This window comes from Zingiber officinale, chromosome 9B (genome assembly GCF_018446385.1).
Source record: "Zingiber officinale cultivar Zhangliang chromosome 9B, Zo_v1.1, whole genome shotgun sequence".
NCBI lineage: Eukaryota > Viridiplantae > Streptophyta > Magnoliopsida > Zingiberales > Zingiberaceae > Zingiber > Zingiber officinale.
Genome location: NC_056003.1, coordinates 92,967,962 through 92,992,220, shown reverse-complemented (window position 1 = coordinate 92,992,220; position 24,259 = coordinate 92,967,962). Strand labels below are relative to the sequence as shown.

Genomic DNA, 24,259 nt, shown 5'->3' with positions numbered 1-24,259 from the left:
TTTAGGTAAATTATTGTTAGAATTCCTAACTAGTTGAATTTGGGATCGTTTTGCAAATGTTAGTGGAGGGTTGAGTGTAGTTGCTTGGTTCCAACTTTGGACCCAGCCGTTATAGCTCCGGTTGTGAGCAACAGCACGAACGGATTTTTGGGTAAGTTGTGCTATGAAATTATTACATTTAGTATTGGTTTAGGTTAAGTTGTTGTGATTGATTATGCTTATTGCAAATCCTAATTTGAATGGAGTAGTTAGAATTGATTGAGGAGTTAGATGATCCAATTAGGATTTATAATTGGATTTGGATTTAGGTTAGCTTCTCGGGGATTTTATCTAGCTAATTAACTTATATGTGATTAGCTAAATCTGTATATCATGTATTACAGGACTTTGATTTGAGACTGCGTCTCGACGTGGGGTCTATTTCGGAGACGATCTCCATTTTGAGGCGGATACCTTGACTTATCTTTAGATATTGTCATTTGATATGCATAGTAGTTTTTAATAAGTAGTAATGATTATGTTCATATCTGCATCGGTATGTTACTACTAGTTACCTGTTGCATGCTTGTTTTTACTTACCTGTTTTGCATTCATATATGCTTGACTATATATGCCCATAGAGGTAATGACAGACTATGTCTTACGATACACCGAACTAGACATTTACCATATCTGACCTGTGTACCTAGATCTTCGTATTTGATCCTTCTATTTTTGGTACATGTTTTATGGAGGTAGATATGGTCAGGATTTTCATGTTTAGTGTCATGCACTATCTTGCATGATTGCATGCTGAGCAATTGGTAGCCCCATTATTGTTGAGCTCATCACCAGTTACATGGATCTGCACACACAATCACTCATGGGTTAGTGGTATATCAGTCAGGGTGTGTGGCAGTTTGCTCTGTCAGTGCATTGTTTGTCCACTCATGGATAGCGTGACGCAGCATGGTAGCACGTCAGGGATCCCTCCTCTGGATTGTCTCAGGGAGATGAGAGCATTGAGCTCCCCCCACTTATGATTTGGGGTAGGAGGATAGGTGTACTCCGACAGCATCTTGTCCACTCGATCACTCATCAGGAGCAATGATGGCAGAGTACATAGTTGTCTTAGTCTGACTGGCGTCAGGGGTGACCATGTCATATGCATCATATGCATGATTGCATTTATTGCTTGTGTTTGCTGTACTTTATTTGCTGCATATTGGATAGATGCATATGATTGGCATGCATACAGGGATATGTTATTTACGGTCTAACGACCTTATTATTCTGATAGGAGGTCCTGGTGAATACAGCTTCTCCTTTTCTTACAGTTTTGCATTTTCCATTATTTCAGGAGATTGTACACATATTTGTTACTATTGGTTATTTCTTACTATGCATGTCAACTTGGTATCCGCTGAGTGTTGGACTCACCCCGTTGATTATATCTATTTCAGGTTGAGGTCGTTAGGAGATTCATGTCGCTAATCCCCACTTCGTGTTGCGACGATTTTCTGCTTACGGACTTGGTTCCTTATTTTTGTGATGATCTACTTGTTGATCTATGTACTTGTGATTGTACTCGAGGATTTTCATCGAGTTTTGGTCTACTACACTTATTTTTCCATTGTGTTGATTTCTCTGTTGTGTTATGCGTTTTTCGTCGTAATAGTGGAGTAGGGCTTATTTAAATACAAACTGTGTGGTTGTGTCAGCCAGAGGCTGAAATATATAAACTGCGTGGATTGTTAGTTATGTTTGTTATTATTGTTCCGGTCGTGTTGGCCGATGTTTGTGTGGTCTGGAGGGCTTGTAGTAAAGTTTTATATTGTTATCCGTACAAGGGAGATTTTGTCGAAATTTCTTCTGACAGAAACTATCTGAGCATGACAAGATATATATATATATATATACAGAAATGATATGCTGCGGACAAAACCGAGCGGACCGCTGCGGACATGCCTTCATGATCGGTCACCAGACTGATCAGGGAACCGATGCCTTCCTGATCGGTCCAGAGACCGATCAGGAAGGCATGTCCGCAGCGGTTCGCACGGCTTTGATCCGCAGCATATCATTTCTCTATATATATATGTATATATATATATATATAAAAGACCGAATCTTCTAGTATATATATATATATAAATATAAATAAAAGACCGAATCTTCTAGTCTATTTTTATGGGCCAAGGATGATTTATAATGTAATTATGGTCATGATTCGATTGTAATTTGTTGTAATTTCTTTTTGGATTCATTTTTCCACCTAAGTTATAGTTTGAATTAGAATGGACAAGAGGCTACTTCTCGCTTGACATCTAGCGGCCTGGCCACCGACCCACTATCTGCGGCCTCCAAGTGACCTCCGATCACTCATCTCAATCCAAATTGTAACTTATTAAAAAAAATTATAACTAATTATAATCAAATCATCACCACGATTCGATAATTACATTATAGACCCAAAAAAAAAAAATTCTCACTCGTCCGACACAAATCCGCATATATACGTACATTAATACATACATATAATAGTCTATATAAGTCCCACGCGTCAAATAATATTTTAATTCTATAATAGTTTTCTTCTCAGCTCCCCGCAGGCCTGGCTGGGATGGATGGCGAGAGTGTCGGTTTTGGGACGGATTAATTGGGAGGAACGTATTCATCTTTTATAATCATGCGATGGGATGGCGAGAGTGCTTCGCTTTTTGCCACTTGTTCAGTTGTTCCGTTGTCTGCCTCTCCATCGATCTCGACAAGAAGGATGGCGGCGGCAGGTGTCTCCGGTAGCGGAAGCGGCGGATCCCTTTGCGGTCCTCTCCCCGGCCTGGCCCACCGGATCAGTGGCTGACGAACGGAACCTCATCTGGAGCTGCCAGATCTTCACTGTGCTTCTCTACCTCGACCGCGCCACTCCGCCGGAGAGAATCGCTTCCCACGCCGCAGCCGCCGGGGGCAAGCAGAAGGCGTCTCGGCTCCGCCACGTGGCGGGCTGGCGGTGGCGGCCTCCGCTTCGTCCTCTCCCGCCGAAGGGAGCGATTCCTTCGAGTGACCTCCTTCTCGTCCGTGGCTTCATCGAATCCTAACGAAATCTTCCGCTATTTTGTTTTTTTTTTTTTTTTGGACTTTTTTTATTTCGAACATGGAAGCAGAATTGAGCTTCGCTGCCAAGTACCCCGCTTTAGTCACCGGATTCTTCTTCTTCATGTGGTAGTGTATTCTCACTGCCAAGCTTTCCAACTTCCAACTGAAATAAATGGATGGACTACTATTTGTTCCAGTGTACTTATAATTCAAGTTTTTTTTTCTAGGTATTTCTTGAACATGATATTCAACATCATGATTTACAATTACTTTCTCAAACACCCGCAGTTCAATCCCGGCTATGATTTATTTATAGAAATTTTTCTTTTAAATTAGACGCACAACCAAATGATATTGGGCTCTGGGGTTATCCACCATGCGCTTCCCGATTTATTCTAATAATCGATAAAAAATTTTATAGAACTAGACCGATCAGCTCAGATTAATTAGTGAGACTAACTGGATTTACCATTTTTTTATAATATAATTTGGCCTTACGTTGTAACTTTGCTGCAAACCGACCTGCTTCTGGTGATGCAGCTTTGTTTCAGTGATCCACTTGCTCGTTGGCCTGTTGTACTGTTTGGTGAGCTGGAGCGTTGGCCTTCCCAAGCGCAACGTAAGTTTCTCCTCCCATTTATGCTTGCATTTGATCGTTTGATAGGTCTTGGAAAAAAGTGTGGTGCAAATACTGTGTTTTTGTTTGTGTGTGAAATTTGCGTGGGTGTTCTGTGGAACGGTGTTCCTACTGTGCAATAAGGTATTTTGGCACGTACACCGTTCAGATCACCTATACTGTTTCATTTGCTACACATTTAAGCACGCATTGTCTAGTAAACCAAATGAATCAATATTTAGTACACTGTTCAGAAAACTTATACTCAGTTGCCAACTTGTGAAACTTGCCTAGCAGGCTATGGCATGGTAGTTGATATAACTTGTTTACTTTTAGCCCATCGACTTGAACCTCTTGAAATTGCTCATCCCAGTTGCAGTCTGCCATGCTCTTGGCCGTGTCACTAGCAATGTGTCATTTGATACCGTTGCAGTCGCATTTACTCACACAATCAAAGGTAATCTTGAGCTTTGGCTTCTGGACTACTGTGCTGGAACTTTTAGGTTTCAAGAATTGTTCCAGTTCAATGCTTCTAAATTGTACTCTGACATTTAATTGTTTTGATGCCAGCTTTGGAACCCTTCTTTAATGCAGCAGCTTCCCAGTTCATACTTGGACAACAAATACCATTGACGCTCTGGTTATTGCTAGCTGTAGTTGTGATTGGTAATTTACTACCCTAGTGCTAGTGTATGTTTATATCGATTGGACATATAAATCAAAGTGCTGCTTAAGTGTGCCCGAGTACTAGTTAAAATAGGTCACCATCCTCATGCAATCTTCTGTATGCATTTATATAGGAAATGCAAGTTCTGAGTTCAGCTGCATCTTATCCATGATCCTAAATTCCAATCCGCCTGACATAACATAATGCTTAGAAATTGTTTTAGATACTGTTATTGCAATTCAAGCTATTATATCAGAAGATTAATACAATGAGTTGCCGCAGACTCATAAATCCTTATGGACAATGCATCTCTACATTTCCTATTGGCATGAAGTGGAGAAAATTAGTCTTTCTTATATAAATTACAGGTCTCAATGGCATCCCTCACGGAGCTTTCATTCAACTGGACTGACTTCATTAGTGCTATGATCTCAAACGTCTCCTTCACATACCGCAGCAGTTTTTTCTATGAAAGCCATGGTTATTTTGTCTCTTCACCCTACAGATCATTTTTATTTTCATAATGTTTACAAACTGGCAATTTGTTTGTTGCAGATAGAGATGGATAACACAAATATTTATGCTTACATATCAATCATTGCGCTGTTTGTTTGTATCCCTCCCACAATTCTGGTGAGTAAATCAATGAAATTATAGAACAATTAAGAGGATGCTTTTCACTGCATTCACATGCTGAACATAATCTGTAATCTCACCAAATACACAAATCATGTGACAAAGCGTGTAGTTTGTTTGAAATTATTCACATCTAGAACATAATCTTGTGTTCACTAGCCACTAGCATTTGCAGTAGAATGAGCATTTTAAACATACAAATAAAAAATTTATTTCTTCATGTAATCCTTGTAGATAGTTATAAACTACTACTCTGTTTTATAAACTAATAGCCACATTTGTTGTGATTCTTATTAGGATGATAAACCATCAGTGGTTAAATGCCAAGTTTGCAATCTTATAATTGACCGGTTTGCCATGAAGATTGTCTGCTTGTTTCGGGGGGAAAAAAGTACTGCCTGTTTCTACCATCGCCGCATGCAAATGGTTATTATGTTTACATAATATTATCAATTTGTATTTGCCGATCACTTGGCTAGGAAGAGATCAATGATTAACTTTTAGATGCACCCTTCAGTGATTCACTGTTTGTCTAAACTAGTTCAGGGAGTAAGATTTAGTTGCATTTACTGGAGAATAATTGGTGTTAGTTGGGTGACACATGGCCATTCATCTTTTGATTTTCCCGAAAGTCTCAAGTGTCTTGACATTGCTCATCCTGCCATTCCACAATGATGATTCTTTCATAGTCTAACGCAAGACGATCAACAGGTGGCAACCAACACCTTGGAACGTGTCGCTCCTCTCACACAGGCTGTTGGAAATGTTCTGAAACGTGTGTTCCTGATTGGATTCTTAATAATCATCTTTGGAATGAGCCGACATAGAGTATGATAACTGTCTGTCTGTAGATTTGGCATAGGCCATTAACGTTTCAACTTTTCTGTTCTTTAGCAGGGAACAAGATTTCAACACAGACAGGCATTGGCACTTGCATTGCCATTGCTGGTGTTGCCCTCTACTAGTATATTAAGGCAAAGATGGAAGAGGAGAAAAGAGTATGTTTTTCTACACAATGCCACGTAGAGCTTCTACTTTGTTACTTTTAAATCGGCAAGGAAAAAAAAACTAGAAAAAAAAGTAACTATAGGTTAGCTTCCAAACATGAGAATATGTATGCATAAAGATGAGAAGGATTACATTTTACTTGCATAAAAAACCACACATTTGTTTTAGTTGAGCTACAGTGCTTCAATAGCACTTGCATTGCTTGTACCAAAGCATCTGAATGGCTTTTTTGGCTAGTAATTGTAGCAATTTCTATGAAACATCTGCTGCAGATAAAAGCTGCCTGAGCAGCAGAGACCCTTGGGCTTGGAAGATTTCATGGAGTTCAAGGTCTGGCATATAATTTGTGCCAGTTGAAGAAGAAAAAGAATAATGATGTGAGGCATATATATATATATATATATATATATATATATATATATATATATATAGCAGAGCAGAAATCCTTCCAGGCTAATTAATGTTCTATTACTGCAAATAATTTCTTGTTTAGAAGCTTCAGAAAGAGCATCAGATTGCTTGTGGAGAATTCAAACTGTGGGATTGTGAATGTCTTTCACAGACCTGCCTATATCTTTAAATGTAAAGTCAATTAAAATATGTACAAGTTGGATTTTTTTTTGGTTCTATTTTCTGCTTGGTTATCTATAACAATAGCTTCAACTGATCAGTAGTTTAGCTATTTGAGCTGTTAAATCAGACTATTTTACATCTTCACTAAGCAAACCAAATAGCAGTTACAAAACTCTGCAAAGATTTTTTTTCCTGTAGCTTTATTCTATGGCCTCATTGGCCTGGCAAATCGCATGGCAAATGCATTATCTAAATCCTTACAAGACTTGATGATATAAACGATCATAACAAAAGAAGGTTTCTTTATGTATTACCGTATGGAGCAAAAAACCTATAACACGTTTGAGCTTTTCCCAGCTTAATATTCATGGCGCCATGCTTGAAGCTGCATCATCCTTGAACCCTCAGTTTTTTATCATGGAGCTAATAGCTTCTTGATCCCAACCTTCTGGTCTGCTGTAAGCCTTGTCGGGAACTTGATATCAAATTTGATGTGAAGATTTCCTTTCTTGGATGGATCTTTGGGTACTGGCATTCCTTCTTCAGGCACCACCTCCTCATAGCCAGGATGAATGACCTTGTTTATGGGAATAGCAAGGCTTCGACCATCAAGTGTAGCCAATTGAACCGTGTAACCGGTCAGGGCTTCTGCCAAAGAGATCGTTTGTGTTGCAATCAGATCATTGCCTTCCCTGCTGAAAAGAGGATGAGGCTTCTCATCGATAATGAAGGTGATATCTGCAGGAAGTACATTTGGTGATTCATTTCCTTTTGCTGGGAATGTTATTTTTGTGCCCTTTTTCCAGCCTGGTTTAACGTCAATTGTTAGAATTTCTTCCGCAGTCATTGATTTCCTGCAAAACATTGGACACGAGAGAGTTTTAGCAGGATGATCCAAACTGATTGAATAAACTCGATACCACTCTAGCAGACAAGTTATCTCGTGCCTACAAAGCAAATGCCAACCAAAAGTTGAATGCATAGTTAGTGATAAGTCAAAGCATACCGTACTAAAGTCCGGCAAAAAATCAAAACAATGAAAAAGAGGTCATGGAAGTCTGAATGTGGTTCACTCCAACTAAAACCTAAACTAGAGAAGCCTGGCAGAGGGAGTATTTTGGGATTCAAATCAAGAAACAGTTTTCACATCCATCTCAAAAATAAATGGTCTTTATCATTCCTTGAATCTTCCATCCTCCTTGTCCCACGTTCCATCTGCCAATGTAAAAGAAGAAAGGATCAAAGCTTAAAAATTGATCTAATCCCTGTTCCATCCTCCTTCCTTCCTTGGTTCCTATTGCATTTGACAAATCTTTGGTCTAAGGAGAGTAGCCAAATTCAAATTCTTCAACTAAAAATCTTTTCTTAACATAGATACACAACAACTGTGACCAAATATTGGTTTTGTTACTAGTACCTATCTCTAATTACAACTGCATTTATAGACAATTATACCACAAGTTGATTGATTCAAAGAAATATTGGTGAACCTGCCACCTAGCAAGGTGTTAATCAGAACACACACAATTAATTAGAATTAACATAATAAGCTAAAAGTGTGCTAAATATTATAAAGTTAGCAAATTATTTCACAAAATCATACTAATCTTTTTCCCTACTAATGTCATAGTTAAAAAGGTCATAAACCTAAAAAGTGCAATATCCTCAAAGTATAGAATAATGTTATATAATGTCCTTTTTTATTCTAATATGTCAATGAAGATTAGAAATGTGAACGTGAGGGACAAAAACACTCAGAAGCATTTTGCCATATCTTCAAATCAAGGGAAAAGTAGGGATAAAGCCCCCCTTCACTGTGCATCTGGTGTATGAGGGATCCAAATGACAACACAACCATCCAGGTATACACAGTTGTCACAGTTATGAAAGCTGGGTGCCACAGATCGTCATGGTTATCCTTAGTAGTTCGTATCAGTTTAGTGAATTAGAACAATACCATTTAAAAGGACAGTCCAGTGCATGAAGCTCCCGTCAATACAAAGCCCCAGGGAAAGATCTATTGTACACCGTCTTCCCTACTTTTGCAAGAAATTATTTCCAAGACTCGAATCTGTGACCTCTAGGTCACATGCAAGAAACTTTAATAAAGAGCCCAACACTATCTACACACAAAAAATGCGGGCTTAATAGTTAATATTGACCAAAGAGCCATACTGCTACAAACCAACTTCTTCATAAGTGGGTGGGAAACAATTCTTCCAACCTTACCAGTTGGATCCACTTTTGCAAAGAACCTACCACTGGCTGAATCTTCTTTCTATATATATAAACACACAAAACTAGTATTTTATGCAGAAACAACTCTTTTTCCGAAGAGAATGATGGAAAATTTTCACCTCAGCAATGCAAATTGCAGCGATTCGACAAAACAAGACACTGGCTTAGTACATGAGGATAACACAATTGATTTGGATCTCATTGAGAAAGAGAAGAGCAGAAACTTACCCACTTGCATCCAGAATTTCTCTCGAAATTTTCATCTTTTTGGTGGTTCCTTTGTACAACTCCTCCAGGCTGCACGGAAGCCTCTTCTCAATGGGGGCTGCCTTCCGCGGTTGCGATGCACCCTCTCCGGCCCCACCAAAGGAAGATCCGAAGAAGTCCTCGTTGAGCATCCCCATTCGCCCGGGAAATCTGGATCCAGCCCTGGCGCTACCAGCGCCGCTGCTCACACCTCCAAACGGGCTGGAAAACCCAAAGAATTCCGCGAAAATATCATCGGCGTTCCTGGGGTTGAACCTAAACGAGGTCGGTCCATCTCCACCGCTGGAGAAAAAGGTGGCACCTCCTGGCCCACCGGCGCCAGGCGGCGGGACCTGACCCTTGAGTCCCTCCTCGCCGTACTGGTCGTAGACAGCGCGCTTTTGCGGATCGCTCAGGACCTATAACAGACAAACAAAAGAAGGAAAAAAATAAAATCGATCGACAAGATCGGGAATTTACAATTTAAATCTACGATGGAGGTTCCGGTTCGTACCTCATAAGCTTCCGAGATCTGTTTGAACTTTGCTTCCGCTTCCTTCTTGTTATTAGGGTTCTTGTCGGGGTGCCACTTCATGGCGAGCTTGCGATAGGCTTTCTTGAGATCGTCCTCCTTAGCGCCCTTGTCCACCCCGAGGATCTTGTAGTAATCCACTCCCATCTCTCCGGCCGCCGCCTCTGCTCTCCTACCGCTCTGGCCTGTATAATCACTGAAACCACAATTGCTTCTGCTGCTGCTGCTGTACCTTCCTCTCTTGTCCTGGCGACGAGGAGTGTCGCTGCCCCTCCGCTTCGTTCCCCTCGATTCTTCCACCGTATCGTTCCCTCTTTCGCAAATCGCAACAGGAAGTGGGATCAATTTCAGCTCCTCCTCCTCTCGTTAATTCTGCGGGAGGAAGACGTTGAATCTAGCCAGCAACGCCATGCCAAGATTGCAAATGAGGTCCAATTCTCGCGAAGCCCGTCGAAGATTCGAGAAACATTCACGAAGAGCCCACAATTAGATTTGGGCTCGAGATTACTAACCCACAACCTTCTTTCTATCTGCGTTCGTATTGTTATTAAGAATCTCTCTTTACTAACGAAAGTGCAGTCTTAAAATAAAAATACGTTAACATTTTTATACTATTTATATCAAAAATAATTTTAAAATTTATTAATAATTTTTATAAATACATAATCTAGAGTCTGAGACTCACAATCTAGAGTTGTTTTTAGTTCTAACATCTTAAAATTAGTAATATTATGAATAGAAAAATTTCTATAAATATCTTGGGAAAAAATATATTTTTCTTAGCTTTTTAGTTAAATTCAAATATGATATTAAATTAATTTTTATAGGGAGAGTTTGTCATGCGCACCCTTATTTAATTTATGGACGGTCTTTTGGCTAACATTAAGTTTGTATTTATTCTTATCAATTTAATATAAAAAAATTAAATTAATTTTTTATAAAAGAGAGTGTTATCCGCGTGTTCATGTATTATATTACATATGCAAGTAAGGGCGGAACCACATATAATTTTGATGGGGCAGTTGTCCCATCTCAATTTTTTTTAACCCAACCACGTATAACTTTGGTGGGGCAGTTGCCCCATCTCAATTTTTTATAACTATTATAGGTGTATACAATTATAAAAATATGAGAGTCTTACCTCACTAAAAAAATAAAAATAAAAGGTCTTACCTCACTAAAAAAATAAAAGTAAGGCAATCCTCAAAAATTAAAATTATTTTTTATACGTCAATTCTTCTCCCTCCAAATTTCTCTTTACATTGGCACACCTGAAATAAGGGGTCTAACTCACACAACCGTGCACAATCGCTAGTTTAATTTAAGTATTGATTTAGGATAGAAGAGATCCAATTAAAAATCTTTAAAATTTTACTGTACATTATTAGTCATTAGATTTCTTTTTTAAAATATCATTCATATAAATAGCATACCACACACATAAATCAATTTAAATTAACCAGTAATTTAACTACCATTCTAATACAATAATTATTTATATTTTTATATCTCTAAATAAGAGTAAAATTTTACTGACACTAACAATAATAACATCCCATCTCAAGAATATTCGTTCGCAAAATAACTTAGTTTAAATACAATAATAACATCCAATCTCAAGAATATTCGTTCGCAAAATGACTTAGTTTAAATACAATAAAGCAGCTAATGTAGCAAAAATTATTGAAACTTTCGATCGAACACTTAAAGACATGTTGACTTTATATAATATTAGGCAGTAGATATCTAAAAACTCATCATTTAAAAAAAATTGATAAAATATTATTGATCAAAATTAACTCACATATAACTAAATAGATGTGTAAATAATCTCAGACATCCTAATTATGTAAAAGACAAAAATAACTTAAATTATAAAATAATCTAAAAGATAATATAGAAAAGACTAAAAATCTGTCTGGTTTCTAAAAGGTTTTAAACAACTTATTTTTAGTATGAAATTGGACGGTTACAAGCTTCACTCAATAATTAATGCTATAGTTATCCGAACATGCTTCTATTTGATATATTATAGGTCTCATGGTTCAACTTAAAAGTTATAGACTCTTAAACTTTCTATCGATCTTTCTCCGATCCTGCTCCAACCGTGTCAATTCTACTATGATCCCACCAATCCTACTCCAATTCCACTGCCAAAAACTTTTCTGCATGATCTATAATTGATTCGGTGTTTCAGATTATAGGATCGTGCGTTCTTACAATCCAATATCATGATTTATAAACATGGATCTAGACGTTCAGTCCAATTAGGTCCGAAATATAAATAAACCACTGGATAAATTTGAAAGTGCGAGTGATTCCTTTCCCAGGATTCAATGTTCTAAATTTTTCATTCCGCTGAAGGTAATAATCTAACTGAGATTCAAACCTTAAAAACTTGAAAAATTATTTAATGTCTTGGCACACTAGGGCGACCCACACCAATCTATTTTTGGCTAAGAGTGAAATTCAATATTATTATATTATCGTATAATTTAGAAAAAAACTATTCTGAAATTACCAATTATAAAGCAACAACAATCTATACAACATATTAAAAGAGAGCTTAAAGAAAGCTTCAAAAACAAAAACTTTATAGCAGATCAATACAAGATTTCTGTATGTAACATGGGAATTTAGGACTCAGCGTTGTGTGAATGCCATGGAGCACAATCAGAAGGAAGGTAGAAACACCAACCAAGCCACATATCATTGCTCCCATGACATATGATCACAGAAGCTCGGCACTTGGTCACATATAGGCAGCCACCCTGCATAATTGTTGCCTTCCTTCCCTAGCTGTGCCATGGCTCCTGCTGCTGCAACGGCAGTTAGCCGTCAGCAGCATCGCCAAAATCTACAAAAATTGTAGACAGTCAGTCAAACATGAAGAGTATGAGAAAGCCAGTAGGTCCGAGGCACTTGCAACATCAGGCACAATGACCAACCTTGACAGCAAGCTCGTTGAAGGTACACAAACTGAAACCAAGCTGTAGACAAAAGCTATAGCATTTGCATGACAAACAACCTACACACAACACAACATAGTTTGTTGAGAGATTTACGTGGTTTAAGGATGAGTACAGAGACATATATGCTGCTTACTTGAGGGCATGAGTGTGCTGGAACTTGGCTTCCAAGGTTAGACCAAACACCATGGTGGAGTCATGGCTCGTGGCCACGACGATGGTCGCGCAAAGAGTGGCTGCTGCAGCTAGCAGCCTTGGAAGAAGAGGCATAACTCTCAAAGCCTTGGCCTTTTTGGTGAGGGTGTGTTGCAGTGCTGATACTGAACTTAGCACTTAAATAAGCAGTTGTGTCCATCTCATTTGCTACCTTCTAGGAATTTGATACATATCTTGTGTTTGTTTCTGCTGATCATATACACTAGATCTCTCACAAGAAGTTGGAATGCATAATCTATAAACATCTACAAACAGAAAATAATGACTTTGAAGATCTTTCTCATTACTGGAGGTGAACTTATCAGATCATAGATTCGCATTTAGGACACTACTATTGTTCCTTCGGGATAATTTTCCTCTCTTGAGAGTGATTTCGTACAAGAATTTTAAAAAAGAAAACAAGGGGAAAAAATCAAGCTATAAAGATTTTGTACCAAATTGCAATTCTCTAGTGCTGGAAGCAGTAGTCTCTTCCCACTACAAGACCACTAAAATATTACGACGGCTATTCATTCACACTCCAAGAAATTGACAATTCCCTAGGACTAAATCTCTTGCAAATGATAAAATCATCATTGCAAATGACAATTCATGTGCGTGCCAGTCCTATTCCAGTTTCACTCTTTAGCTCCATCTTTAAAACATTGTCCAATGATGTATACTGATACAATTTCCACACACTTTAGTAGAAATAGTTGACTTGGTAATTGGGTAGGTAGCCATGCAAGTTCTGTGCTTCACATCTCTCTCACGTATCATGATCATCTGTTTGATATCAACTTGATAAAGGTAAATAGTGGAAGACAGAAATCATCTTTGACTTTGGAATTCGATTGTCATTCCTAATTCCCATGACAACCTCATGAGAACTCTTCTTCTACACCTAACTTCAATCCAAAAGTCAACCAATCCAACTAGTCTATGTTTGTCAAAATAGTAAAAATGGTCTGAAGCACTACATTTATGTTGAACTGTCTTATAACTTCCTGCTTGATACAATCAGATTTCTGACCAGAATTTGAGCTAGAACTTGGAGATTTCTGATGAACAAGAAAGAACTGAAATAAAAAAAATAGTGGAACAGATCTGACTTAGAGATTTGAGGGGGTTAATGGTTATCATTGTCAACGAAAAGCTTTAGTGATATTGTCAAATTTTACCTTCCAAGTCTGCCTTCCTCCTCTATAAAAGGAGAGCCCTTATCTCCAACCTTCTTCTCATCAAATCCACTGAACAAGTACTCGAGCCTCGAGTCAATTCACAATGCTGAAAGGAGCCACAGGCCTGCTCATCCTCCTCGTCCTCGTCTTCACACCATCCATGGCTACTCAAGAGGAGACTAAGCACATAGATCTGGCAAAGAAGGTATTGTCAATGCTCTGTTTAGTTACTGATTAACTCATGCTGCTTAACTAATCCTTGGTGTTTAATTGTATCAGATGCCATCAAGGAAGCTCCTGGTGGATATACAGGATTATGAGACAGGGCCCAACCCTAAGCATGATCCAAGGAAGGGGAAGCCTGGGATTGGAGGAAAGAAGACTTAATTCATTGGCATGCTCCCTTGCCGTATCTTAATTAAATATTACTTCAATATGTACTCCATAAGTTTTAAGTACACTTAAGAATTTTTTAAATAATGCTCCTCAACTTGGTGCATCAGCTAGTTGTTTATTAGCTATGTGTGATTCTGACAATAAAGGCTATGTCAATTCTGATGTTGCTCAAGTAGAGACAAAGCCTCTTATAAACCAAGTCTGAAGACAAAACCCCTTATAAACCAATTTAATATGAGTTACAGAAAGACATCTTGTGAATACCCTTAAAGGAAGGAACCGAGGAATTATTCATAGAGGATGATAATCTTTTGATTATATGAAGATGATAACCTTAAATAGTAGTAACTATAAAAATACTCATTCATTAATTGTGCTTGGATGGATATAGTTGATCATGTATAAAAAGAAGTGTCTCTTGGATGGATCTTAGTGCTTCAGTCATGCATTGAAAGTTATTTATTGATACTGCACTTGATCCTAATCATTATGATGGAATCCGAAGGAAAATTACTAAAACCTTGAAAGAACAGCACTAGCTATATATGATGCGCAAGAAATATTCATACCATATATTTGCAAGTTGAGAACATCGACTTGCAGAATCAGGAAATCAAGCAACTCCAAACAATAGTTTAAACACAATAGAAATATATTGTCTTCATACTTTAAAATTATGAACTCAACAATCTTGACAAGATAGATAAACAGACAGATAGATATATGATACTAAAAGTAGTTCTCCGCATTGACTGCAGCATTTCAAGTCTGCAATTTATTTCTACAAGCTCCTAAAGAACATGAGCTGCAAATTCTCATGACTTTCAAGTTAACTGAATTGCATTGGCGAGTAAACGAATGATGTTAGTACTCCCCCTTCAGTTCATGATTTCTGTTCCCTTAAAAAAGGATTTCTTCATCATCCACTGCTGAAGTATAACCGCCGATAGGCTTAATTTTCTTCACCTCTTCAGTAGGGTAGATGTAAATCTTCCTGACCATTTTGCAGAATTCCCTGTGCAATTCACACAAGATGGTATTAGATAAACCCAACAAACTAACACCGAGCCAATAGTATAAACAAGTGTAGGTACAAAAAGAAAAGAAATGACATGACATATTAAAGAAATAGATAACAAGATTTGAGGGAAATACATCCAAGGGTCATCACCAACTAGCATCATATCACCCTCATCATCAGTGAAGATAATTTCCCATTTATTCTGGTGAAGTTCCCCTTTGATATTGAACATTTCTTCCAGCTCTGTTATCAGTTGATTGTATCCTTCTAGTACTGTCAGATCCACAGCTCGGCCTACTGGAATGCCTTGCATATGAACCTATTCACCATACACATTCAAGAAGAAAAAAAAATCATGTGCAACTTGTTATAGAAATTTAACAAGTGTTTTTAAACATATCAATTCTGAATAAATTACATAACTTCGGCTAAGGAAGTATTCACCTTGATACGGCTTCTAACTAGACAAGTTTGTCGTCCATGGATCTCCTTTGAACCATCTTGTGGGGATTGTTTTTGATCTTTTGAAGTTTTGAAAAGCCCCAACTTACGTTTAGAGTCTTCCAAAGGAGTAGATAGCTTTGCAGAATGATGCTCAAAAGGCACACTATTTTTGCTGAAAGGAAATGTCACTGCTACCTTGGAGTCTGCTATGTTGTTTGAGTGATTAGACAAATCGATCCCAAATAAGCGGTAATTGGCAGTACTGCCTTCAGGTTTCTTCGGGTACTCCATGACATTTCCGAACTTAAGGGCAGGCTCAGTCATGCACTTGGTCTCTTCACATATTTTTTGGGATAGTTTGAGTGAAGTTAGTGAGGAACCTGAGCTCTTAGCAGGAGATTGGGCTTCCTTCAACCAACCATCAAACATTAAAGAGTCCTGTGAACTTGTCATGCATATGATATTGTTTCTCTTGCATCCTTTTTTAATAGATAACCAAGTTTCTTGTGTTTCGTCAAGTTCTGAACCTCTGCTAATTAAGGCAGCTAAATCTTGTAGCTCAGTCGGTCCTGAGTACCAGAATGATGCATTAGAATTTGCATGAAGAAATAACTGAAAATAAGGGAGTAATAAATAGAAGGAATAAGTTGATAAAAGTATTTTTACTCACAGTAAAGTAAAAGTAAATTAATCTTTACGTACCAAAGGCTGAGATATCCTTAATATCACTAGGCTGCCTTGATCTTTTGTCCTTGACAATCACCGGCAGCGGGACATTTTCAGAAGGCATAGAGGCATTGAAAGGCTCAATTTCCCAAGGAGAAACTCTATTATGTCGCTCAATATTAGTAGCCTCATCCCATTGAACCTGAAAAATATATACATTATAGATTAAAAAGATTCAAATCGTGCAAAATAACTAAGTATAGTAAGAGCAAATCAAACCAGCCTTCAAGGATCTCCATTTAGAATCTTTCCACTGAGAAGAAAGATCTTCAAACCCAATAATGGTCCCAGAAAACCTTGAGGTTAAAAATTATAACCATCAGAGAGATGACAAACAACTAGTAAATACATCTGAAGATGCAAAAAAGGTATTTTCTTGTCTGAGTTACCTTTTTTCAGGAACATCTTCACCCTCAAATTTCATCTTAAATCTAGTCCCCAGATTGTATCCAACTTTCAATGTTTCTAAGTATTTGTTGGCATTTACAATATATTGACATGTCCTGATGTATGAACCACAAAAAGCAATCATAAGAATATAACCAGCGCAATAGTTTAAAAAGAAAATGGCATGCTTAATTGAGCATGGATAAGTGTTTGTGTCTAACCTTGGCTTGTAGTAGACAGTAAAGAGAGTATGAGTTGTAAAAGCATGCGAGGCAGTTGCAAGCACACCAAGATGCATGCTCTGGCTGGATATGACTGAGGCCGGAATTGTTGTTTGTTTCTTAGCAAGGTGTCTTACCCCCACACGCAGTTCTCCATTCTCCCCTCTGATGAAAAAACACAAAATCACAACATTGGAGACCCTTGGAATTCTCCATAATCCTATTGGGGAAGCACATGTTATGATACCTTAAGAAAATAAATGCATCTCCGGCAACTAATCTCTTAGATGTGACAAAGGTACTCCATCCAGTGGTGAGCAAGTGTCTCCGTGGTTGACCTGTATAGCTCAAGTGAAACAACATATGAAAGGTTATGGCCACAGAGAAATTGATGGAAACTAATGATTTCAAAACAGAAATTGAGTTCTTCAGAAGAAGTTAGATACTTTTTACCTCTGAAGATGTGCTTGAATCTCCATTCAAAGTTGTGAAGATCCTTGGCCACAAGTTCCTGAGTTGGAATCTGTTGTGACATGTCCTACCATGAGAAGAGAATCTCACAATCAGCAAAATGATCTTTAAAAGCCCTTAAACAGGATAAGGCATAAAAGAAATGGAACTCACAAGTGGAGGAAGGCATTCAGTGGCATGCCTTCTAAGAACAGAGAATCCACCATGAGTGCTAGTGTCTGAGGCTGTCAAAATCTTACAGAAAGAGTACACTTTGGGTCTTGCCTCCACAAAACATTCATTAGGACTTGGAACTTCATGTTGCTACCACAGCCCCATCAAAAGTTTTTGGTCGTTAAAATTGAATAGATGTGATTAACTTGCGCTTGATAATCTAAATAACCCAAAGTGAGAAGAAAAACAAAGAAAAAGTCAAGAACTAATTCGAGTTCTTACATCCACTTCTGGGTGAAGAACTACTTGAGCAAACACTTCATTCGTTTCAGGATCAGCCTAGCATGTATGGTAATTGTGGAGTAGCAAGAACAAAATTTTCACAAGTACAAGAAAGAAAAACCATTGTGACTAAAGCAATAGTCGAGAGATATGAACTCACTTTCAGTCGAACATCAACAACGCTGCAGAGAATCTTTGAAGGGAGATTGAAGAGAGGAATCTGCTGATTCAACTCCTGATTCATCGATGCTTCCAACTATAGTTGCATCCATACAGGCAAACACAAGACCATCAAGAAAACAATCATCTTTTTTAGAAGGGAAGGAGGGAGAGAGAGAGAAAAAAAAATAGTTCTATTTCCTTTTGCTTTTGCAGCTTTTCTACGGCGTTCGTGTGTTCACCTGTTCCATATGGCCCTGTGGGAAATAGAAGACCTTCTCCTTGGCCCTTGGCACTTCCACCAGAGGCCCGGCGCAAGCCCTCCACAGCTCCTCATAGAGTGGATCCCTTGCATAGAGACCTTAGCAAGAGCATCCCACGGTTAAACACAAGCGAGAGAGAAACACAAACAAGGCCCAAAAGGAGGCACCTTTCTCGCTCTCCCGCCCTTCCGCCATCGCCGCCATAAAGAAGGCGTCCCCTTTTCTCCACCGGCAGCAGCACAAGCAGCACGGCCGGTGACGATCCCAATTTCCTCCTTTCTCCTACTCGAGGTCCTATTGCAAGAGCAGCAGCAACGGCAGATATCTTATTGTTACCCAACCCATTAAAGCAGCGGCGCCACCACATTCGCAAAAACAACGCCTCCTTTATTAAGCATAAAAAACTCATTTTTAACTCCTCGCTCATCACTCTCCCTCCCACCATTGCTCTTCTATCTTCTTCCCTCTAGACTCTAGTCTACTTTGGTCCCACGCTTGGCACACTTTTGGAGTCAGCTTTGTACTGGCCAGTGACGCTTCAGAACAGGGAACATAACAAAGAGAGCAGCTTGCACCTCCTCCTCACTCCCCACTCCCTTCGCCTCCCGGGCACCACAATGTTTAGTTTAGATTATACCAAAACCTGTACGCAGCTACGCATCGGGTTCCCTGAGGCACCCAAGAACGAACAGGCGGTGGGCGCGTGGGCGCGTGGGCGGTCAAAGTCATGGGTCGACAGGCAATCACGAGGAAGAGAAGGAAGAAGGGAACGATTAAAAAACAGAAAAGGAACTACTCCTCCTTCCACTCCCCGCCTCTCACGTCGCCTTCGTTGGCGGCGTCGCCATCGCATCGCCCGCCGCCGGCGGCCACCCTTCTGATGAATCAAAACACTTCGCCCTCGGGAGGAGTATAATGACGATCCCTGCCACTAAATCTGACGACGATCGTTCCGCCACGTATCACTGTTTTGCGTTTCCACGGATCTTGATGAACGAGGTTCCTTGCATCACACTTGCGTTATTCCACCACCTCCAATTAAATTCAAATTTTAATGAATAAAAATGCTAAAATTGAATGTTTTCTTCAATTATTTACAGATAAAAATTATTTTAAAAAAAAAAGTGGCATAAGATATAACTTAACTAATCATACGAAAGTTTACCATGTCTCCCTAAGGTAAATTCATCAACCCAATATTATTAAGTCAATAGATCATTAAAATAAATTCATTTATTAATTAGTTAAAATTAAGATTCAATCCTTAAAGATATATATATGAAAAATTAAAAAAACACTCTACCCACGGCAATCTTCTTCTTTAATTTCGTTAAGAAAAAAATATTAACCAAGTAACACCAAACCTAGGACGACCAATCCAGTCTCATCCCTTGAAAATTTTCCACCGACTGCTAGGTTCTTTAATTTCGTTAGGGTGTTGAGAGATTGTTGGTGCAATCATCCTCGGGTCAAGATTGACTAATTTGACGAAACTCGAGTGGGTTCGAGTTTGAATTTTGATATTTGGACAATATGTAGGATAATATATGAGAATAGGTTAAATAGGTCATGGTTGACCGGATATTTGATGATATGTGAAACGAAAGTCAAGTAGGTTATGGAGGACTGGATACTTGATTAGAAAATCCTAACTGGAGATTAGATAAGGTGAAGTCCTAACTCAAGAGTTAAGCAAGGGCAAAGTCCTAACTGGAGGTTAGGCAAAAGAAAGTCCAAGTGGGTCAAAGAAGACCACACGTTGGCAAACAAAAATCCAAGTGGATCAAGGAGGATCACACGTTGGCAATGAACAGTCCAAGTTGGTTAAGGAGGATCGCACATTGACAAAAGAAAGTCTTAACCGCAAGGAGGACTACACATTAGCAAAGGAAAGTTCTAACTGTGGTTAGGCAAACAAAAGTCTAAGTGGGTCAAGGATTTTCAAACGTTGGCAAAGGGAAGTTCTAAGTACGGTTAGGCAAAAGAAAAATCCAAGTGGATCAAGGAGGACCATACTTAGTGACCAGAAGTCCAACAAGAAGTTGACACGAGATGTAAAGTCCAAGTGGGTCAAAGGTTGACCATACACTTAGTGAAGAAGTCTCAACAAGTCACGATTGACCGGATTTGGGCAAGGGAATCCTAGATTTGATCATGCAAGTTAGGGTTGAACAATCGATTAGAGCAATCGATTGACCCTGAGCTAATCGATTAGAGCAATCAATTAAGCTCTTCCTAATTGACCAGCTAATCGATTAGGAGATGTTTGTCACGAGAAAGGAAAATGCATGAATTGATTGGAGCAATCGATTAAGTTTTCGCCAATTGATTGTCAAATCGATTGAGAGCCTAAATCGTGAGTACGGAGAGGTGCTAAATTAATTGCCAATTAGGTCAATCGATTGTGGAGTTATTTTATCGCGGGGAGTTTAATCAATTAGCTAATCGATTTAGAGGAATTCGCGAGCAAACAATAGGCTTCTGAATCGATCAGGTGATCGATTGAGGTCGTTTTAATCAATTAGGTAATTGATTAGGAGAACATTAAAAGAGTCGTTGTGAGTTTAAGATAGCTGGACTTGCTTGATTCTGACATGACAATCGATTGGGAGTAAGGTCAATCAATTGGGGTCATAATCCGCGTGACATAAAGGCTTTCATGAAGATTTAAATGCATCTCTTCTTCTCCACTCTTTATCGTCAATTCTTAAAGTTTCTTGGAGACAAGTGTTACCGTACTTTCAAGTCCACAGCACCAAAAGATCAAGAGTAAATGTCATTTATTGTTGTATTTATTTTCTTATTATTGTTATATTTCTTATTTTATTTCTCATATTTATTTGTGCGAAGCTTCTCCGCCTCTTAGAATGAGGTTTTCATAGTATGAGTGAGGAGAGTAGACTCTTAGATTAGTCATCTCAAAAATATGGATATCAAGTAAAATCAAGAATATTAGTATTGCTTCAAATTTTCTGTTACGAATCATTATCAATAAAATGATTGAAGTTAATCATCCCCTCTCTAAGTCCGGAAGTGTTCTAACATAAGGGACATATTGATCAAGTGTGAAGGGGAACATTAATCAAGATAAAATCTCCTTTTGTGAAAAAAAACAGAGAATATTATATGAGCCAAGACATGCATGATTTGTTTTCTAAAAAGTTGCCATAAACAAGAATTAATGTAATGTCACTACCAATGTTTGTTTGTAATTAGTGGAACATTAGTTTTTAGTTAGTGGGGGTAATTAACAATTATGAAATGGCATGTCATATCACACATGATTAGGAAGTAGAGTTGTTCATCAAACATTTGGTTAGCAACTTGGAAGCAAGATGATTCAACTTGGTGGTGGATGCATGTACAAACACTATTTAATTATTTTTATAGTATTTTTTTAGGTGGATGCCTAGGTTTTATATTTTGTTTCATTGATAGCATTTCTTTTGCATATTTAATTTCAATAAAATTATTTTGATTAATATATATATATAGTCAATTAAAATGAAAAATTTGTAGGATGATTATATTTCTTTCATATTATCAAAGTTTCTTAGCTTGTTATTGAAAAAAAAAATGCAAAGTAACAACCACTTGCTTTCCAATCAGATATCAAATTCGTGACCTCAGTGCTTTGTATATTTATATATTTATTTATTTATTTTGATCCAGTGATAATGGGGTTCTATCATGTGGTCATGATGGAGATCAAAGGAGGTCAAAATCAAAACGGTTAATATATAGATGGTATCGTCCGGTCGGGTGAAGCATGCCCTGACCAAGGAGAAGGCTTCGATCCGTCGTCGCCTTCGACACGGGGAGCAATCAAATAACCAACGCTCGAGATAATGTGCAGAAGTCGAGCCGAGTGGCTACCCCGCTCGGTCAAACAACAGAGCTTGATATGGGCAGAGTTCGACTTTGGTCGAGCGGTTACCCCACTCGGCCTGGTAGCAAGCCTTGACAGTGACTTAGTGGACCTTCGGTCGAGCAGACACACACGGAGGAATAGCAAGGCTCTGGTCGACCGAACGAGGCACCATAGCGGCGGAATTCCAGCCGAGCAGCTAGCCCGCTCGGCCTAGTAGCACACTCTCTCTCTGATATCTATCGACATCCTTTTGGGAGTCGGTACCGCCGACACCGGACATGGACTGCTAAAAGATCGTATAGCAGAAGTTTTCACTGTCATTTCAGAGATATGTTCGGCTCATTAAGGTACTGTGTCAGAGACAAGTCTTTTTTTTTAGGAAAAGCTTTGAGAAGTGTTCTCGCCTTGGGAAGCATGCACGCGCGATGTTGGAGCTCTATATAAATGGGGTCCACGCATCAGCGGAGGAATGCGATATTCACTGTTTGCGCTATAATCTTCTTGTTGCTCCGCCTTACGCTTCATCGCCGGTGACTGACTTGAGCGTCGGAGGGCCAATACCGGAGACTCCTTTTCTGGCTCGGCACTGACGTAGTCTATATTATAGGTCCACGCGGAGTTCACAGGAGATCAACGTGAGCGCCATATCTCAACTTTTTTTATCTCTTGTACTTTCGGAAAGGATCAAATATGTATTAGATAATTAATAAATATTTTAATTAGATAATATAAAATTATGATAAATACATCACATCTTAATTTTTTATCTCTTGTACTTTCGGACAGGATCAAATATATATTTAGATAATTAATAAATATTTTAATTAGATAATATAAAATTATAATAAATACATCCATTAAAAAAGTAAGAATCAGAGTTGATTAACAATAATAAATAAAATAAAATTTATTTAAATATATATTATGATATAATATGGGATAAAACTTAATGATTCAGAAGGATCAACTTCACCGTGGATTAAGCTTAGAAGGTTATTATTGTATGTGTATATGATATTTAAAATTATATGAGTTAATTATGACGTCATTAAATATGTAATTGAGATGGATTGGGGGGAATCTAGTGGTGACGGTATTGTCGGACAAGTAACGGTATCCGACAAAGTATAATCATATTCTAATAATTCGGTTTACAAATGCATTGCATGTGTGCACCAGCAAGCACAACAAAGATATCTTGCAAGTGATCGGTCGGACTCCTTGTGGGGCCCAATGGCCTAGTCTAGAATATAGTATTATGGATTATGATATTAGAGAAAATGGAGTTTGCTTAGCTTGCCATGCATACAATATGATTGAATTCTTGTGGTTGCTATCTTTTAACTTGTCACACTTGTAAATGATGTTTGATTGGTGATGCTTTAATGGAGTCTATCTTTCTGTAAGCATGCGCATTAAGCTTTAGCCGAATAAAGTCACGAGATAATGAACTGATCGCCTTTCAAATATTTGCAATAATATTGGAGAATCAAACACAATTGGCGGATACACAATCTCTTGTAGATTTTGTCAAGAGCATCTAATAAACTGGATCCTTCGAACCATCAATCCTCTAATCAGCTCTATGTACTATAGGAACACAGCTTTGCGGTTCATATATGTCTGCTGCACTGAACCAGCCACTGTTGATCGTTGTGAAGGTCACAACATTTGCCTTGATGCCCATAATACCAGAGTTTCAATGTGCTTATTGTTGTTGTTGCCAATAATGCCATAACCTGTGATAATATTTTCAATCCATACATGGACTATTAATGTGAAAAATGCTTCATTGTGTATTTAAAAAGCTTCAACTGCAGCAAAAAGTATAAAATCTCTTCCACCCTAAAAGATTGCTTCATGGACTATGAATGTGAAAAATGATTCATTGTGTATTTAAAAAGCTTCAACTGCAGCAAAAAGGATAAA

The 24,259-nt window shown here is 38.3% G+C and overlaps 3 protein-coding genes and 1 pseudogene across 4 annotated transcripts; 1 reads left to right on the top strand and 3 right to left on the bottom strand.

Annotated features, from left to right (window-relative positions):
* The first annotated feature begins 2,678 nt into the window (after nt 1–2,678).
* Nucleotides 2,679–4,895, top strand: LOC122023160 (triose phosphate/phosphate translocator, chloroplastic-like). Its single transcript, XM_042581247.1, has 6 exons — nt 2,679–2,687; nt 2,782–3,204; nt 3,616–3,694; nt 4,065–4,148; nt 4,262–4,357; nt 4,727–4,895. Exons 1-6 carry the CDS (start codon nt 2,679–2,681, stop codon nt 4,768–4,770), a joined length of 735 nt encoding a protein of 244 aa, XP_042437181.1. The 3' UTR covers nt 4,771–4,895.
* A 1,844-nt stretch (nt 4,896–6,739) lies between these two features.
* On the bottom strand, nt 6,740–10,115 carry LOC122024103 (dnaJ homolog subfamily B member 4-like). The gene is made up of 3 exons (XM_042582650.1): nt 9,574–10,115; nt 9,042–9,478; nt 6,740–7,429 (listed from the first exon to the last, which is right to left on the bottom strand). The coding sequence occupies exons 1-3, from the start codon at nt 9,736–9,738 to the stop codon at nt 6,991–6,993; spliced, it is 1,041 nt and encodes a 346-aa protein (XP_042438584.1). The 5' UTR covers nt 9,739–10,115; the 3' UTR covers nt 6,740–6,990.
* Nucleotides 10,116–12,143: 2,028 nt separating this feature from the next.
* On the bottom strand, nt 12,144–13,146 carry LOC122024105 (annotated as a pseudogene).
* Nucleotides 13,147–14,942: 1,796 nt separating this feature from the next.
* LOC122024102 (auxin response factor 9-like) lies at nt 14,943–19,342 on the bottom strand. Of its 2 annotated transcripts, none has more exons than XM_042582649.1 (14): nt 18,627–19,342; nt 18,439–18,557; nt 18,198–18,293; nt 18,038–18,094; nt 17,756–17,905; nt 17,585–17,654; nt 17,379–17,469; nt 17,132–17,296; nt 16,913–17,026; nt 16,747–16,819; nt 16,500–16,665; nt 15,798–16,366; nt 15,488–15,672; nt 14,943–15,347 (listed from the first exon to the last, which is right to left on the bottom strand). In XM_042582649.1, the coding sequence occupies exons 1-14, from the start codon at nt 18,661–18,663 to the stop codon at nt 15,233–15,235; spliced, it is 2,007 nt and encodes a 668-aa protein (XP_042438583.1). In that variant the 5' UTR covers nt 18,664–19,342; the 3' UTR covers nt 14,943–15,232. The 2 variants fall into 2 exon arrangements, with proteins under 2 accessions (XP_042438583.1, XP_042438582.1); XM_042582648.1 differs by having other exon boundaries at nt 17,585–17,669; nt 18,627–19,341.
* Between the last annotated feature and the right edge of the window lie 4,917 nt (nt 19,343–24,259).

What these genes read in the sequence shown, in the direction of transcription:
- LOC122023160 (XM_042581247.1), top strand. An exon ending in TTGGCCTTCCCAAGCGCAAC is followed by an intron (nt 3,695 to 4,064) that starts GTAAGTTTCTCC and finishes TGCTCATCCCAG; the next exon opens with TTGCAGTCTGCCATGCTCTT. An exon ending in ATTTACTCACACAATCAAAG is followed by an intron (nt 4,149 to 4,261) that starts GTAATCTTGAGC and finishes TTTTGATGCCAG; the next exon opens with CTTTGGAACCCTTCTTTAAT.
- LOC122024103 (XM_042582650.1), bottom strand. Translation starts at nt 9,738, where the DNA reads ATGGGAGTGGATTACTACAAGATCCTCGGGGTGGACAAGGGCGCTAAG. An exon ending in AGATCTCGGAAGCTTATGAG is followed by an intron (nt 9,479 to 9,573) that starts GTACGAACCGGA and finishes TGTCTGTTATAG; the next exon opens with GTCCTGAGCGATCCGCAAAA. An exon ending in GAAATTCTGGATGCAAGTGG is followed by an intron (nt 7,430 to 9,041) that starts GTAAGTTTCTGC and finishes AATGTTTTGCAG; the next exon opens with GAAATCAATGACTGCGGAAG.
- LOC122024102 (XM_042582648.1), bottom strand. Translation starts at nt 18,663, where the DNA reads ATGGCGGCGATGGCGGAAGGGCGGGAGAGCGAGAAAG. An exon ending in GAAGATGTTCCTGAAAAAAG is followed by an intron (nt 16,820 to 16,912) that starts GTAACTCAGACA and finishes TTTAACCTCAAG; the next exon opens with GTTTTCTGGGACCATTATTG. An exon ending in GTTGGTGATGACCCTTGGAT is followed by an intron (nt 15,348 to 15,487) that starts GTATTTCCCTCA and finishes TGAATTGCACAG; the next exon opens with GGAATTCTGCAAAATGGTCA.